We start from the raw sequence: 16,788 nt of genomic DNA, 5'->3' as shown, positions 1-16,788 counted from the left end.
GCGTGATGCGATGACAAGGCATCACAGGTCCCTAATCCAGTCCCACGTCCTGAGGATCGCGGGATGTTATTGCGTGTGTGTGTGTGTGCGTGTGTGCGTGTGTGCGTGTGTGTGTGACAGAGTCTAAAATTATGTAACAGCGCACTGCTGCTGTATTTATGGCGCATCTGTCTCCGTCTGCCAACATCCTCTTATCATTCATTTGTCTTCCTATTCGTAGGGCCGCTTCCAGCGCGTGGAATAAATGTACAGTGTAAGACAATGACGTGAAGGGTATCTATCTATCTATCTATCTATCTATCTATCTATCTATCTATCTATCTATCTATCTGTGCTAATGCATCGTCCCAAAGGGTTGCCAACATGACTTCAGTCACAGGTTTAATGTCATCTAACACAGCAGATTTCCATCATAGCACCTAATACAGATAACTTGACATTTAGAAAGGATTGTATATGTCAATAGGAAGGTAGGCGGGTATGAATAGCATACTAAAAAAAAACTGTGCTAGAGAAAACCACTTTGGCTCATAATTTAGAGGTGTAGGGTCAAGTTGTTGTAAAGAACATGTTGTGACTGACCCACTACTTGTTTTACTTGTTTTCTTGTTAGTTTAGAAGGCAGTGGTCTCATGTTGCATCTTTGAACTGCGTCCCCGGACAAACCACAGGGGTCAGCCGGCCAAAATAAAAAAAAAAACAGCTGCTTCTCCAGCAACAGCAGCGCCAGGCCAGCAGGGCTCCAGGAGCCGCTGTCCGTGATGTGTGTGTGACGTTCTCTCGTCTCTCTTCTCAGTTGACGAGAGGGGCTGAGGTGTCAAGTGACAACACTCTGCTGGAGTGTAGTATCAGATGGCAGAGCAGTGCGCTGGCAGACCTGCTTAAACCAAACATGCAGTGAGAGTGTGTGCTGGGAAGATCTGGTGTTAAAGCACTGCTCAGAATTAGTCTTGATCTCACCTCCGAACAAGCTTCCTGGGGGACATGGAGTCAGGGGACAATCAGTTCTTAAACACTGTTCTTAAAGCAGGTTAGCAGTTTTGAATGTGAGTGCTTTCTGGATAAGACTAACGCATTTACATTTTTATTTTGTATGAAAATTGTGCCAATTATACAGAATAATCAGAATTATACAGGACTGTGTGTGCTGAAAGCAAAAATCAGACTCAGTTAAGATCAGAGAGCACGTCTGATTTTGCAGGTTTGATTTAAATGTTTGGGAAATGAGTTTCTGTGATTTGTCAGGGTATTTCAAATCCTGATGTCAGTTGCAATTAGGTCTAGAGGACCAAAATGTACCCAGGCTTCTTATTCTGGTGTGGTGGCAGGGCCCCTCAAACACAGGCCTTTAATACTGACCTCTGCTGGTTGGTTGCAGAACAACCTAGAACTCCATCAACTGCACTTTCTGTAACACCTTTTTCTGAAATTACACCTATTTTTCTCGTACCTATAAAACACAAACTATAAAACTCAAATCTCAAAATGACACTGTTTTCATCTCCAAACTGAATTTCAAATTACAAGCCTCAACTAACAATAGTTTGTTATAGGAGGGAGTTACACCCTGATGGAAGACACCATCCACTTTGTCAGTGGGTTATTTCTCATCAGTAAATCCTTTGTGCAGGCACAACAGAGGTCCTGCTTATGGAATAAGCAAGCGAGCCCTGTGCCATTGAAGTAGGTTAAGGTCTGTTCTGTTATAATGTCACCACCTTCAGAATGACTAAGTGAGTTTTAAATACCCACAGTTTCTGCAACCGGGTAAGAATTACACAGAGACATATAGTGTAGCAGGGAATACAAACATGAACAAGAGCAAACATTTAAAGAGATCAACACATCTTTATTAAACCCCACTAACTCTTCCATATCAAACTGGAGTGCCTGTATAACAAACATCTCTACATTATGTTCAGTGATAGAAGAAAGAGTTCCATGCAAACAAAACACTAAATGACATATGTGTAGTTGCCAGCACAGTGAAATTTAAACACATCATGAGATTTATGATGGAAAAGTGAGTGTAAAATAAAATAAATACACGTGTGAAGGAAGGAGGAGCTCAAAATTAAAGTGGGACTATTTCTCAAGAGAGGCATCAGGAGAGAAGTGCTGAAATGAGCTAATGTTTGTGAAATTTAAAGGGGTTAATGGGGTATAAAGTGCTGCATTTCTTTTAATCAGTAGGTAGACAGACTGAATGAAATACTGACTTTAAGTTAAGGCACCTGCATGATTATGGTTTTGTGGATACACTTACTGGAGAGCATGTTTAATGTATACGTAAATTGTATTACCATGTATTGCAAAAGGGACACTATTGTCACTGATATTTGTAAAAAGTTCAATAGAACATGCTGCCCAATGAATAAATCTTATCTTTTACATGAAGGTATATTCAAAAGGAACGTCTGGTAAACTTCAAGTATAAAAATGATACTAAAAAAGTAGGAAATAAAATAAATAATCTGCACATACATGAACATTTTGCTTTTAGGAAAACATATTGCCATTTGTTTGATGTCCCTCTTACAGAATACAGCTGCATAAGACAGACATTGATCCAATACTACAGTATATTCTAAGCTACAGTAGTTTTATACAGTAATAAGATGTTAATTTGTAAAAAAAAAAGAAAAGAAAAAAAGCCCCATAATTAATCATCATGACTGTCTTTTCTTCTTGCTCAACATCAGCAATAAGTCTCGACTCCGCTCCCTGTCACTCATTAATGCCCTTTAGTCCACACTTACCTTACACCATCTCTCAAAAAGTCCAGCTGATGAATAGATAGGTAGCACCGTGTTATGGGGTTTTACAATCAGCATGATTTAAAGTAGGCATATTAAGGAAAGAGAAAACAAAACTCATAACAATGGAATCACTGACTAAATAAGGTTGGTACTCGGGAGGGTGACATTTTGCAGTCTTGCTGGTTTCACAGCTGGAAATTCGCGGGCTAAACAAGCTTTCTTTTTCCTTTTCTCTGCTAGCACAGGGAATATTAAAGCAGTCTTATGTGGATTGCAGTTCCACTAGTGTGCTGCTCAGAGAGGAGGGAATAAAAAGAGAAGTCAGAGGATTTGGGGGAATACAGAGGCTGATGCCTCTTTCCTTTCACAGTCTTTTCCTCTCTCTTTTTCTTCTTTTCCTCTCCACGTTTCACTTTTCTCCTTCGCAACTGTCCACTGGACTTGTTTCCCTGACAACCGCAGCATCAGTTTATCTTATTGAAATTTTGGAAAAATGGAGGTGGCAGGCTTTTTGTGTGTGTAATCAATAGATAAATGTGATATTTAAGATTTCACTTATCCATTTATACTGTATGTGTATGTGTGCATGTATCACTGGATTGCCAACGTTTCTCATTAAGAAATCTTCATTTGCTGTTGTCCTTCTCACTTCATTTACTTTTCTCTAGACGAAGGCCTCAGGGATGTCGGAGCCGTTAATTTTGATGTAGATCTTAGCGTTGTCCTCCCTCTGCTGTTGCTCTCTGTTGAGCGTCACTCTGTAGCAGATCAGGTAGAGAGGCAGCAAGAAGCCCAGCATACTAAGAACAAGGAGCCCAACATTGACCTGGAAGGGGAATACACTAGAATTAGCCATGCCTGAGGGTTTAATTTGCATGCGAGTCTGTTTGAGTGTGTGCGTATTCATACCCAGAGGGGGTCTCCCCCCAGGGGTCCCATCATAGCCAGAAAGAGAGGTTGCTGCAGCAGAGCGAACACAGCACTGACTAGAGACTGCATGCCTGTTAGACTGCCAAACTGGGAGGAGGGATACCTGGAGAGAAAGGAGAGGTCAATTTAGTGACTCAGTTTGAAACTACATCCACATACAGAAGAAAAAGGTGATGATCACGATGATGATATGTGTGTGTGTGTGTGTGTGTGTGTGTGTGAAGTTAGTGGCAAACTGAGACTTACACCGCGGCATAAAGGCCACCAACAGCAGAGTGAATGAATCCTCTCACCACAGTGTGTAAGACAAATGACACAATCTAATACAAAAGATAAAAGTAGAAGAAATCAATATTCATAGTCATTTAGGTAATGCAGTCAGTTAGTTTATAAAGCTCTTAAAGGAACTGTTCAACATTTTGGGAAGTATGCCTTTAGGCTTTCTTGTAGAGAGTTAGATGAGAAGATGAATATCACTCTCATGCCATGTTCGTTAAAAACGAAGCTGGGGAAGGTTAGCTTATCTTAGCATAAAGACTGGAAACAGGGGGAAGCAGTTAGCCTGGCTCTGTCCAAAGGCAACAAAACCCACAGCCACCCTAAAACTCACCAATTAACATGTTATATCTGGTTTGTTTAATCTGTATCCATCCTATGCTAAGCTACGGTAACTTCTCCTGACTGTAGCCTCGTATTTAACAGACAGATATGAGAGTTGCACTGACCTTCTTATCTACCTTCCAGCATGAGAGCGAACAAGCACATTTCCCAAAATGTCGAACTATTCCTTTTAAGTTCCACATTATCACTGAACGGACAGTGTGCTCTAAACTGTGGGAAATGTATCTGTTCTCAATTTTTAGTGCAAAGTTTAGATTTACATAACTGGCTGTCTCTGCTGCCAGCAGCCTGTAAAAAGAGTAACTTTTTAAGATTAAAACTCTAAAGGCCACAGAGAGACACTGATAACTTTGCTAGCAAGGCAGCTGCATCCCCCAAGTACTTTGAAGGTCTGTGCGTATCTCTGAAAGCTGAAGTGGACCACTGACCTGCAGAGGGAGATTGGGCACTAGGCAAGTGATCCCAAATCCTACTAAAAGTAGGTTTGTGAGGACGAAAGCTCGCAAGGCATTGGTCACCTTCTGGGTCTTTCTGTCTCTGCGCTTTTTCTTTGTCTCCCCCCTTGTGGTTAAAAGCAGAATGAAGGAATAGAGGCCAGATTATTAGGCACTGATATCACAACTCTGTTTCACAATAAAGGTACATTTCTTGGTTCTATTCACCACACTGGCAAATACTGTAAATATTAATGCCTGGGTCTAAAAATGGAAAGGGTTTACCCTTCGTTGCAAGAGATTACTCAAAACTTGACCCACTTGCTGCAGGGCTCCTTTTCCTCCTCTCCATCATCACAGTCCTTCAGCTTCCAGTCCATGATCTGACCAATCACAGGAGTGGTCATCAGGCAAAGCAGCTGCAGCACACCAAAGATGGAGGAGTATAGACTCACTTGGAGAGAGAGAAGGAGGACAAAAAAGCTTGTAATAAAAATGGAGAGAGCACAATGAATAATACATATTAGGAAAAAAAATAAGAAAGGGGAAGGATTAGAAGAAAGGATAAAAAGATGACAGAGTTACAAGCTTCCGGACTGGTCTCTACCTGGTTAATGACTATGATGGTACAGTTAATTATTAGCCTTTGAGCCTGAGCCATACTGAGTGATTCGACTGGATATACAGCCATTCGAAAGTCAATATGATGCCATTATGAGGGCGATTTATGGTCCGGAGACTAATGATAAATGAAAAGTGGGTCATGTGAAAGTGCTCATATGATGTGTACTCTTTGCTGGTGCTGAGGGGCAAAGTCAGTTAATGAGTACAACAAATGGTACCTGGTGGTTTCAGATTAAAGCTGAATGACATCTGAAGGACTGGGTTACTGACATGGACAACAGCCAATAAATGATTAAACAACAAAACTAGCTGTGACAGTTTTACAGTAAGTAGTGGTGGAGGAGCTAATGCAGTATTAGATTGTGATGGCAGATCTGTACAAGACTAGAGGTTAAATTCTAATTGTTGTCAGCTTGAAAGTTAACAGTCTAATGGTTCGGTAAACTACTGATACAACTACAGGCTTTTAGTCTTACCAACTTCCATTCTCTCCACTGAAAATTCAATTAAAACCAAGTAAGTCCAGGTGCTTTTAAGTCATGAATCAAAGTTTCTGAGCAGTCTGTGTCATATTCTAGATAAAGCAGAAAAGAATCAAGCAACAAATGTTTTCATGCTTGTCAACACACACAGACACATGTTTAAAGGTAGAAAAACAGACCTGTGTTGAGGTCTCCATCACTGAGAGACTCCAGGACGCTGTTCATGGCCCCCATGTAGAACAAGAGACGAAGCTGAGTGACGGACATGGTCACCAGACTGAGCAGGAAGATCGGGCTGATGATACTTTTCAAGAAGGACTGGGCTGCACAGGAGAAAAAGAAGTAAATGACATGCATTAGAATGAGAAGCACAAAAAGAGTGGGTCAACTTTTATCAAAACCCTAACTACAAATTCACATCAGGAGCGTGTGGATTCTGGACTCTTACCCTCTTCTTGTGGCTTGCACTCCATTTCCAGGTCCATGGTGGAGAGGCAGAGCTTGTGGCCATCCTTAGTCGCCAGCTCCTTCTGCTTCAGGCTGTTGCCCACACTGAGGCGACGGCCCACAGTGGTCACTTGGCGGTAGAACTGCTTCCCTGTAATTTTGTGGTCAAAGCCTAGCCAGCTGAACTTGATCTTCACACTGAGAAAGCAGAAGAGGAAAGAAGGATGAAAAGGGTGATTAAAAAGGGGGTCATGGAGGAATGGAAAAAATTTAAAAAAATAAGTAAATGTGATAAATAGAAAATGGAGACAAGTCTTGATGTGGTTCAGTCTACTGGAAAAGTTTTCTGCTGAACAAGCCGGTCAAAAATGGGATTTTAATTAACCAGGATTTACCATGGGGATAAGTTCAGCTGATGGGTGTGATCATCAGCAAATAGATTTTTAGATAATCACATAATTATTTGTCAAATAGCGTTGATAGTGATGTCTACTTCATATACTTTGGAACATACATGTGACTGCTATTACTGGATCGGTCCAACTAGTTTTGTTATAACACTATAGATTGCAACTATGTATAATTGGTGTGTATCTCTGGTACTAACGTGTAGTCCATGTCCTCTGGTCCTGGAAATGGTTCCAGTGGCCAGTTGAAGAAGCAGTTCATGAAGACCAGTCCAGCACAGGCAGCCCACACCACCAGAATAGTGATGAAAGGTACTCCAACGTCATAGATCACCTTTGCACATCAAAACACGACCAATAAATACAAAATACAGAGGAGGCAACAAAAATAACAAATCAGAAAGCGTGTCAATCTTTTAAAAATGCTTCTGGAGCCACATCTCCACCAAAATACATCAGCCACAATGTCTGGAAAATACCAACATACCTAAATTCTGTCTGGGAATACTCAGGCTTTATACAAGTATGAACATTTGACGTTACCCAGTGGTGGCAATATAAAATGGTCATGTTGCCATAGTGCCGTGAATAGGCAAAATGCCTTCAAATTTTGCAGGATTGCTCAGAATTAATAAGTAGGACAAGATGTGGTGGCAGTTGCACACTGCTTTCAAGAAGAGTTGTGGCCGTTTATGTAAAACAGAAGAATTTGTCCAACAATTATAAAAGAAGACTAGGAAATTTGTCTCATAAAGTGGAAATCTGTGTATGCAGGGTGATTTAGTGATTGTTACCTTGATACCAGGAAAGGTGACAGCAGAGGAGGCATAGGAGCCAATCATCAGGGCGATGAAAGTGGAACGGAGGTCCCCAAACATGTTAGGCAGCTATGGAGGGAGAGAGGAAAAGAGACAGATAGGCCAGTTAAACTTTATCACATCAATTATCACATCATCTTGACCTGTCCCTCTGAGCCAGACTTAAGTTTAAGTGTAAACCTGCATTGTGCCAAGTGAAACAAGACATATTTCATTGTAAATATGAGTGTAAAGGTAAAACCATCTACTGCCAAGATCATGGTGATCTCAGCTGCACTGTAGTTGCTCTAAGCTGGAGGTTGGGGACAGACTGGGAACACTATGAGGATGGTGCCTACTGACACTGGGGTCAGGGTGGACAGTGGGAACCAATTAGCGAGCAGACATGGCTCTACGGAAAGCACATCAGAGAAAATAAAAACACAATAAAGTGACATGGAACACCAGCAAAAGCTATATACAATAGCATCACATAACATACACAGCTGTCCAACACACGACACATACGCAGTGCTGACGAATTCTATACAGCTGAAACAATCAGATAGGGTGACTGAGGTGAGGTGACATTCAAGGACAAAAGAGATGCACTGAAGATAGAAGATGACGAAAGATGAGCGATAATTTCATTTTCTCTGTCTTTTACAGTCTTTTCTCCTGTTTGATGAAAGAGAAAAGAGAGCTGGGAGATAAATCAGACAAACAGGGGACAGCGGGTGGCAAAACACCCAAATACAAAGGCATTCACAAGCTGTTCCGTTTTCAAGAGACTGAACAACAACAAGCACATTCAATTACATAAGACAGAAGAAGCTGAGGAAGAGGTATGTGTTTTTGTCTGTGTCTATTAAACTGAGAAAGTATGCACACTGAAGCACCCAGGCTACAGTATTTCCCAGGAATTTTATCTGGGGTGCTGGAAAAAACTGTTCCAATGTATCTGTAAACATTGCAGATAGCTGCTGGACAAACCTGGAGTGGAAAGGTGACCTGACAACTGACATTGGCAGGCAGCCCATGGTGGCTGCTGAGGGCAGCTGAGTGTTACCCAACAGCCCTCAGCTGGGAATGAATGCCTGTTGGTCTGAGGTGGAGTCGTAATCAAAGAGTCAAGGAGCAAGGTAGAGTCTAATTATTAACCCAACACTGAAGGTTTAAAGTATAGTATGTCTGTAGAAGGTTGTGAAAGAGATGCAGTGAAAGGGGAAGTAAGGGAAAAACATGGTTTTATGCACAGATTCTGGGGGTTTCCTATAGGCTGAAGCCTACAGGAAAAGAGCAAACAATGCCCTCAATCATGGTTTTACTACATCAAGGCCAGTGGCAGCAATTGATGACAGATTTAGGTGGACGGAACAAATATCACAAAGGAGACGAAAGATGTAGCCTGTGGTGGAATAGAAATAGAGTGTTTTATTAGGATATTTACTGGAGTAGAGCCCCTCTCTTGTGAACAGCATTACCATGGTACAACCCAGGATTCCTGTGTGTGTCACTGGAGGGTGAACTGATGGCAAGGGGAGGTAACCGCTGGATGAAGAATGGCAGGGAAAGAATGCAAAGGAATGGTGAGGGATTGACCCTGTGAACTCTATGAATTCTCAGATGTTTTTCTGTCCCTATGTATGTGTGGCTCTGCTCAGGCTTAAAGGGGAACTCCACTAATTTTACACAACAAAGTCTGTTTACAGGTCTTGGGGCGTATAACTGCATATGTGAAAAAAGTTGGGTAAAACTTTATAATACAGCCAGCAATTTATAGTTTAATTTTGTTACATGAAGGGAGGAAAATAAGACAATGGAGGACGAGGGAGCAAAAACTGGGCATTCGGGCGGAAATGACAAATAATTGAAATTCTAAGTATTTTTGTAAAGCTGGGTACCTGTGGGCTACAGTACTAGAAAAAAAACTGAAGTTTCCCTTAAAATGTCCAGTTAATACTCGCTTTTTCACCATACTCTTATTTTCTTCCACTGTACCTGAGTTTTAAGTACCAGTAGGAAGCAGTGAGTATTAGACGGGTACCTGATTCATGCAATGAAATGACACTGTGAATCATGGGCTGTGTTATAAAGTGTTACCAAAAGTTGTATTAAGTCTTTTGTGGGTCCAAAGGAAGCTGAGCGAAGACTACAGGTGTGAAAATGAAAAAAATCTTGAAGTACGGTGTTAGAAAGAAATGACCTTAACAGACCCCTGGACATTAGCCTAGTTAATAGTATTAGCTATTAGTATAACACACCTGAATGCCTGACTGACCTGTTGGAGGATGAGTTGCAGTGTGGGTAATGTAGGTGCCCAATTTTGTAAACTTTCCATCGTGAGTCTGAAAATGTTATGGGAATGCAATGCCAAAGTACTCTTTTAACTATCCTGTAAACAGAAATTGAAGCCCAAAGGGCAAAGTCAGTTCCAAAAAAATGAGTGGGAAACTGACTGAGGTGTCTTTGTGAATTAATGTCATTAGTAACTATTTGTGCATGTGCTTGCTATGACGTTCTTGCTGAAGCACAATAGTAAATGATGCAGTGGAAAGTGATAATGAACCATTGCATTACTTTCTCTCTCTTCCTCTCTCTCCAATCAACCCCCGCTTCCTGCTATCCAAAGCTGAGCTCCGTTGTCCGCAGGAATACAGAGTGCAGTGTAAGGCGCCAAAAAAAAAAAGAAAAAAAGAAAAAAAGAAAAAAAGAAAGAACAGAACAAGAGACAGGGTGGAATGCCAGAAAAGACGGGAGGGAGAGTGTGAGCAGATGGGGAGCCAGTAAACTATTATAACAGCACTAACACTTAGACAAAGACCATTGGAGATAGAATATATACATCTGGACAAACACTATGCGGCAGGGGCAAGGGATCTGGGGAATTAAAAGCACGCAGCGCACAGAACCATGCACACACTTACTGTGAGAGAGGTGAAGGTCATGCACATGCCTCCAAAGCCATTGAAAGTCAGGGCAATGAAGATAAGGACAGAGAGTTCTGCAAATGACACACGTTAGGTCATGAGTCTGTCAAGAACCAAACTACTGTACATTGTTTCAAATACAGTGCAATGAGGTACATGGTCGTTCTCTTCAGGCATTCTTACCATTTGGTTGGTAGGCTCCATAAGCAATGAGTAGACAGGACAATCCAAAGCATGTGCTGAAAATAGATGAATGTGTCAAACACTTCTAATGAAAATTTAAGTTGCAACATTCGTATCTCTGACATTTTTTTTTTTTTGCTTCGTAAAGGGTTTTCCAATACTGTGGAAGTGAACAGAATTTTGTCCACAGAATTAAAAAATTACATTTACACATTTTTAGAAATAACAGAATGGTTAGTCTGGAATCATTTCTTCTCTTCCTTGCTTACCTGCCCAGCAGTCGTAGCTTGCGAGGCCCATATTTATCCATGACAATCCCCAGCGGCAGCGTGATGGCTGAGAGCAGGAAGGAGCCCACTGTGAACGCCAGGTTCAGCATCTCATCCTGTTCTTTACAGATCAGCCATCCGTTCATCCTCAGGGGCCCATCCATGGGGACAAGGGGTCTCATCTCCACTCCATCTCCCAGACCAACCACGGCACCCTCACTTTCATAGTAGTCAACATACTCATCAGTTGCCGGGGTTGCCATGGGTTGGGACAGATTATAGCTGGAGGTGTTACCTAAAGAGCATGTTGAAAGTAGGTAGAAGATTAGGTGTCAGATACATTTTGGAAAATATCCTGTCAGTTGAGATAGTTCAGGTTGCCACAACGTGACCATTTTCTTTAGAATTCACATGCCACATTTGATCATATTGTTAAACAAAAACGTCATCCACAAAAGCAGAGTGCTGTGAATAATCATATGAGTGTGTAAGTTTGAGTTCAGCCGTGTGCTCCTATAGATGGTTTAGCGTATAGGGAGCGCTGGCTTCTTGTCACACAGATGAAATTCGAAGGTGGCAGTTCTGCTTATTCACAGGATCCTGATACATCAACACATTGTGGCCGCACGTTCACTGAACACGTGCAGAGTCAGGTGTATGGAAAAACCCAAACTAGAAAACTTATAACGTCATATCAAGGGGCAGAAGCAAAAAAACATACATTTCTGCTCCCACATGGTTTAGACTCACAGAAAGATTCAAATGTGCCACCTGAATTTACTGAGTTGCTGTTTGAATTTTATTATCATGTTAGAATGACGGGGATAAAAAAGTGATGAGCTGGCACTGGCAATAAACTTCTCATTATCATCAGAACCTGCAAGGAGAAAATGTGAAAGAGTACAAAAGTTCAGGAGAAGTCCAAGTGAGGAAGCGAGGGGGGCAGCAGCTTGGGAACTTATTTGTCACGTGTGAGCTTACTTGTTACGTATGAGCTGATTTTTGCTGGATTACACTCCCTTACACCTCTATGGTGTCTTTGTAATCATAGGAGGCGAGTATGTGTGTGTGGAATCCCTGCGTGAAACACCATGACGTGCTTCATAACAACGTGCCGAAGTCTTCCTCAAGAACCCAAATCATACACTTTGTTACACACTGTGGAGCAAGGCCGAAGGAGACAGCTGGTTGGCAAAGTGTGTGTCTTAACACGCACATAATATTTGGTGTTGTCTGGCATGTGTTGCAGCAAGATTTGATTGGGCAGAATGGGGCAAAATTAATAGCTTGTGAAAACCTTTCATTGATTGTTCATAGAAAATATGCACTATGTTTCCTCATCGTCAGCCTCTCACAAAATTAAGACTGGCATTAAGCGATTGGCACCAAGCTTAATGGTCACATTATCTGCAAATGCTTTGTTGTTAAGTAGCAGAGAAATGTGTGGGTGTCTGTGGCTTTGTGTGGGAATGGAACTCTCGAATAAAAAAGCAGGAAGGGACCTAAGATTTAGAAAGCAGACTAAAAGGGATCATAAATCCCTTAGCCTTGCATGTGTTCCTTACAGGGCCTTAGTAGTAACATCTAACTGATAAGCAGGAGCAAGGAGCAAAGGTGATCAAAAGAGATGAAACATTTAGTTGGTTAGATGGTGAGGGTGAGCAGAGAAAACTGTGGTTAATGAAGGAACAGTTATTGTGTGTGAGGGACTGAAGAAAAAAGAAAAAAGTTCACCAGTTTTATTTGCACTGACATTTCTATTCAATTAAATTTCATGAGATCCTGTGTCTACACGCATGTACTAAAAAGTGAAATGCATGGAAACTCTGCTTAGTATAAATTCTAGGGAGTATATGTTTTGTTTAACTGGGTTCAAAAGTAACTGAAAACTCTGGAACTTGCGCAACAGATACTTTCATGTGTAAAAAAAATTAAAAATTAAAAAAATACAGTACCACAGCCATTTGACCAACTTATCTGAAGTGAGGCAGTGCCCACTGTGTCCACTGACCCACCCATATAATACCAAGCTTCAACTATTCATCTCCTATCTTTGCTGCATGTGCATAAAATCCCAATCTGCGCGGCACCATCGTTATCTTTCCTTCCACCTTTTTGTTTTTACTGTCAGCCCCACCAGCGGCCTGATTTCTACTGTTCATTACTTTGCTATCAGTCTTCTCCCCCTCCCTGTCCTTTATCAGTGGACTTTAAACTTCCATATTACCAGTAATAAAATTCTGCTGTGGATCCCTCACTCCCTCAATCATGTGTCACATGTGTAAAAAGAGCTGAGCTGGTGCTGCTGTCCTCTCCCTCTTATATCTTTAGACCAAGATAAGACGGTTGTGGCAGCGCTCCAGGAAGTCACCTACACTTGTGGATGCTCAGCTGTTACTTCATCGGTGGGCGTGTTTCTGTATACAGCATCACAGATGCTTTTAATATCCTATAAAATGGTGTACCTTTGGTGGTTAATGCATAGAGTAATTAGCCTTGGGTAATTGAATTGTATAGTCGAATTTTAGGATATATTACTAGCGATGCTGAATGATCCTAAAGATCCAAAAAATAGTCAGACAAAGTTGCATCAGTTGCTTTGGGACGAGGTTGGAGGATTCTGTATATTAAGATTAAGAGGAGGAGAGTGCCAGGCATGTGGAGCTGGAAGACAACCTCCTACAAATGATCAGTTAGGTAAATCAATTGCGTAAACTCCCTTTGAGATAGAGTGGCTACTACTGAGAGAGGAAAGCTGAATCCAAACAATAGTCTAGTGTCTTTGGAATCAGCCGTGCTCACCACAGTCAGGCCATTGGGCACGACACAGTGTCACCTCAGGTCCAAAGGATAAGTTTGGCCTGATTCCTCTCTCTCATTCCCTTGTGCTTACTCTCTTCTAAAATACCTGACTGCGGCTATTGTGTGCTTCAGTTCCACCTTTGCACTTAAAGACACAAAACACTTGGTCAAAGTGAGGGACGAGGAGATGGAGATACTTAGGTACATAAGTTTATGAGACACTGGAGCCTTTTACTCTTTAACTCTGGACCACTTTGCCTACCTGCAACCCTGCTCTCTCTTTAATTTAGCCTCTCAGGTTTAATCTCCCGGGTCCCAAAAAAATAGCTCATGACCTCTTCACAGAAAACACTTACTCTTCCTAAAGAATGGAAGAGGCAAGAGGGGAGCAGTGTTGAGTTACATCTCTTAAATAAAAGCTTGCTCCCTCCTGCGCCCTAAATCAAGATGACACTTTCATGGTACCCATCTCCCCAGTCTTTACGTTAACAGCAAAAAGCAATGCATTTCAGGTGAAGAGGCAGGTCACATCCCAAAAACTATGAGTTCTGCACTATAACCTCATGAAGACAAATGCTCAAGGCCGTTTACTTCTCCTAGGAACTGCTCTACCATAAAGGCAAATCTAGGCAAAGATGTGGAGCTGTATAATGGAACAGCCGACAAAAAAATACAGAGTGTTAGTCCATAATTCCTTTGTCAACACAGAAATACAACAGTCATGACTCACCCTCCTCGTTGCAAAGGTAAGAGTAGAAGCCCTCTGACTTGAGCATGATGAGGAGCGATCCCCATCCCAGCAGCACAGCAGAGAAGAGCAGGTTCTCAATGATAGCAGTCACTGCCATCCACCAGCGCCTGGCGAACGCTGTGGCCAGGGTCGGAGCCATGGTTGAGGGAAAGAAGAGTGAAGAACCAGGGGAGACAGATGGAGACTGAGAGAGATGGTGAGAGAAAGAGAGAGAGAGAGAGAGAGAGAGAGAAAAAGAGCAAGCTGGAAGCACAGAGAGAGCCTCCCCTGACTGACACCTAGGATGAAGGATCGCTGGTCACTTATCTGTGAATAGGAAGACGCAAGAGTAGGGGAGGGGGTGGTTGTTATAGTTAGCCTGTTAGTCACTGAATGACAGGAAGGTTCCATTTTTATAAGATCACAAGATAAAATTACTTAACTTTGGACCTAACTGAAGGTCACTTGTTGTAATGTTTGAAATAAAGTGAAAATAAGGTTATACCTGCAAATTAAACAGTTTTTGATTAACTGAAAATCTCCCTTCTAATGAGACACAGAGGAGAGGTAATGGCATTCAAATAAAAAAACTTTTGTTAAATAATTAAACCAACTAATAGTACCAACGAATGGCCAAATCATTAACTCCCCTGCTTGTACAAAGATCATTACATCAGTCTGTTGCAGGGACAAAGATCTTACATCACATTACAGGCACCAAGAACTGAAGAAGCATCCATGGTGGTATCACAGAGTGTCTGCTGTTTGGTGGAAAAGGCAAACTGGTCCAAACTGGACTCGGAGAGAAAAGTGGGGCTCGCTCACTGCTCCCTCACCCCATGGCCCCCTGTCTGTCCCCCCTTGCTTTCCTACACTACCCCTAAATGTCCTCTCGGGCTCATCCAACCGCAACTTTCCTCTGCAATTACTGTGGTGCATGCAAAACATAAAGGAGCTGCCAGACAAAGAATAAACAAATCAGCTCACACAGTCAACCTCTCTCCCTCTCTCCATCACACACTGAACTGCACATGCACCCACGCACAATCTGCTCAGCCAGTGCGATAAGTGTGGTTGCAGAGTTAGTCGACGATGTCAAGGAAAATAAATAAGCCACATGAACACATCATAATCAAGGGTAGCCTGTTTCTGTATGTTTTGTCTCATTGAATTAAAAAAAACAATTCTATTCCAATTTTTCATTCAGTTTTCTACAATGCAAAGTACATTACAGGCAAGTAACCCATCACGGGCAAATCACAAACTTCTTTACCTCTCCAGGCTGTCAGCGGCACTATCCAGCTTCAAACTTCCAGATGTACCTTGGTCAGCTTTCAATGACCAGTTACTTGTGGAAAGCCAGTTTTTATATCCTCGGGCTTCCCTCGCACGGCGCCCCCTGCTGGCCACGGCCTGTCTGACGTCTGCGCCTCATCCGCCAGCGCCGAGCAGCAGCGCGTAACAAGGCCAAGCGCCTTGGTGTTTCTCAATAATGATGCGGCCGAGGAGTCCGCTTGGAGGCCCGTAGACGACAGCTTTCGACAAATGTTATGGAATAGTACAGGTGTACTATTATAGAGGAAGTGAGGAGCAGATTAAAAAAAAAAAAAAAAAAAAAAGTCTGTGCTAATTGGAATGACATAGTTTGGTGTTAATCAAAGTCATTGTGCAATGGGAAGTCCGAAAGCGCTGGAGCTGGGTGAGTGGAAAGGATTAATCAAGCCAAACAAAGTCTGGCTGAAAACGTAATGGACTTTTGCAGATAAGGGTGCGTGTCGGCTATCAACAGCTGTCTGGATCAATAACAGGCATCGACAGGGAGCAGGAGGCAGACTGGGGCGGTGGATCCCCCGCGTCAGTTGTTGCCTAAGCTGTTTACTGATGTTTACTGTGGCCTGTGAAATGTTTGCCGGGGAGCGATCTGCTGAGGCCGACGCGCAGACTCACAGGGTTCCATCAAACCAGACGCTTGAATTGGATAGTTTCTGTTTATTAATGTGACCTTGTTATGATCTAAATGTGCTGCAGTCTTTTTTTCACTATCTTGCAGTGTCTTAATCCCCAATGCGACATTCACGTGAGGCCAAATCAACATAATCAATAATCCTGCTGACTGCCCCTTTTGGTTGAGTGGATGTAGCCAAAATCATGCAACAGGAACTCATATCTGGTATAAATTGAGTTTTAGTAGGTGTTTCCTTTTTTTCATTAAGCACCTGGACACTGATGTAAGAGAGACTTCATTCAATCGACAGAATGGGAACTTTTAAAATTAAAAATGTAACAAAAACAGCTCTTATCATAAATATTTCACATTTACTGTATTTTCTCTCTACATTTAAAGTATTTTAAGTTCTGAACGTAGACCATCGG

The 16,788-nt window shown here is 42.0% G+C and overlaps 1 protein-coding gene across 1 annotated transcript; it reads right to left on the bottom strand.

Annotated features, from left to right (window-relative positions):
• Positions 1 to 1,828: 1,828 nt before the first annotated feature.
• Positions 1,829 to 15,736, bottom strand: slc43a2b (solute carrier family 43 member 2b). The gene is made up of 14 exons (XM_040149545.1): positions 15,689 to 15,736; positions 14,416 to 14,742; positions 10,884 to 11,178; positions 10,615 to 10,670; positions 10,429 to 10,505; positions 7,499 to 7,591; positions 6,905 to 7,038; positions 6,299 to 6,495; positions 6,030 to 6,173; positions 5,066 to 5,198; positions 4,739 to 4,871; positions 3,936 to 4,009; positions 3,669 to 3,792; positions 1,829 to 3,585 (listed from the first exon to the last, which is right to left on the bottom strand). The coding sequence occupies exons 2-14, from the start codon at positions 14,573 to 14,575 to the stop codon at positions 3,424 to 3,426; spliced, it is 1,782 nt and encodes a 593-aa protein (XP_040005479.1). The 5' UTR covers positions 14,576 to 14,742; positions 15,689 to 15,736; the 3' UTR covers positions 1,829 to 3,423.
• Positions 15,737 to 16,788: the final 1,052 nt, after the last annotated feature.

The sequence above is a fragment of the Xiphias gladius genome, chromosome 17 (assembly GCF_016859285.1).
Source record: "Xiphias gladius isolate SHS-SW01 ecotype Sanya breed wild chromosome 17, ASM1685928v1, whole genome shotgun sequence".
Lineage (NCBI taxonomy): Eukaryota > Metazoa > Chordata > Actinopteri > Istiophoriformes > Xiphiidae > Xiphias > Xiphias gladius.
This window is presented reverse-complemented; position numbering and strand designations above follow the sequence as displayed.

Bases quoted from the DNA above. Each gene is read 5' to 3' on its own strand.
- slc43a2b (XM_040149545.1), bottom strand. From the start codon at position 14,575: ATGGCTCCGACCCTGGCCACAGCGTTCGCCAGGCGCTGGTGGATGGCA. The intron at 7,592-10,428 runs GTAAGTGTGTGC...CTCCCTCCATAG, and splicing joins TGACCTTCACCTCTCTCACA to CTGCCTAACATGTTTGGGGA. The intron at 3,586-3,668 runs GTATGAATACGC...TTCCCCTTCCAG, and splicing joins TGGGGGGAGACCCCCTCTGG to GTCAATGTTGGGCTCCTTGT.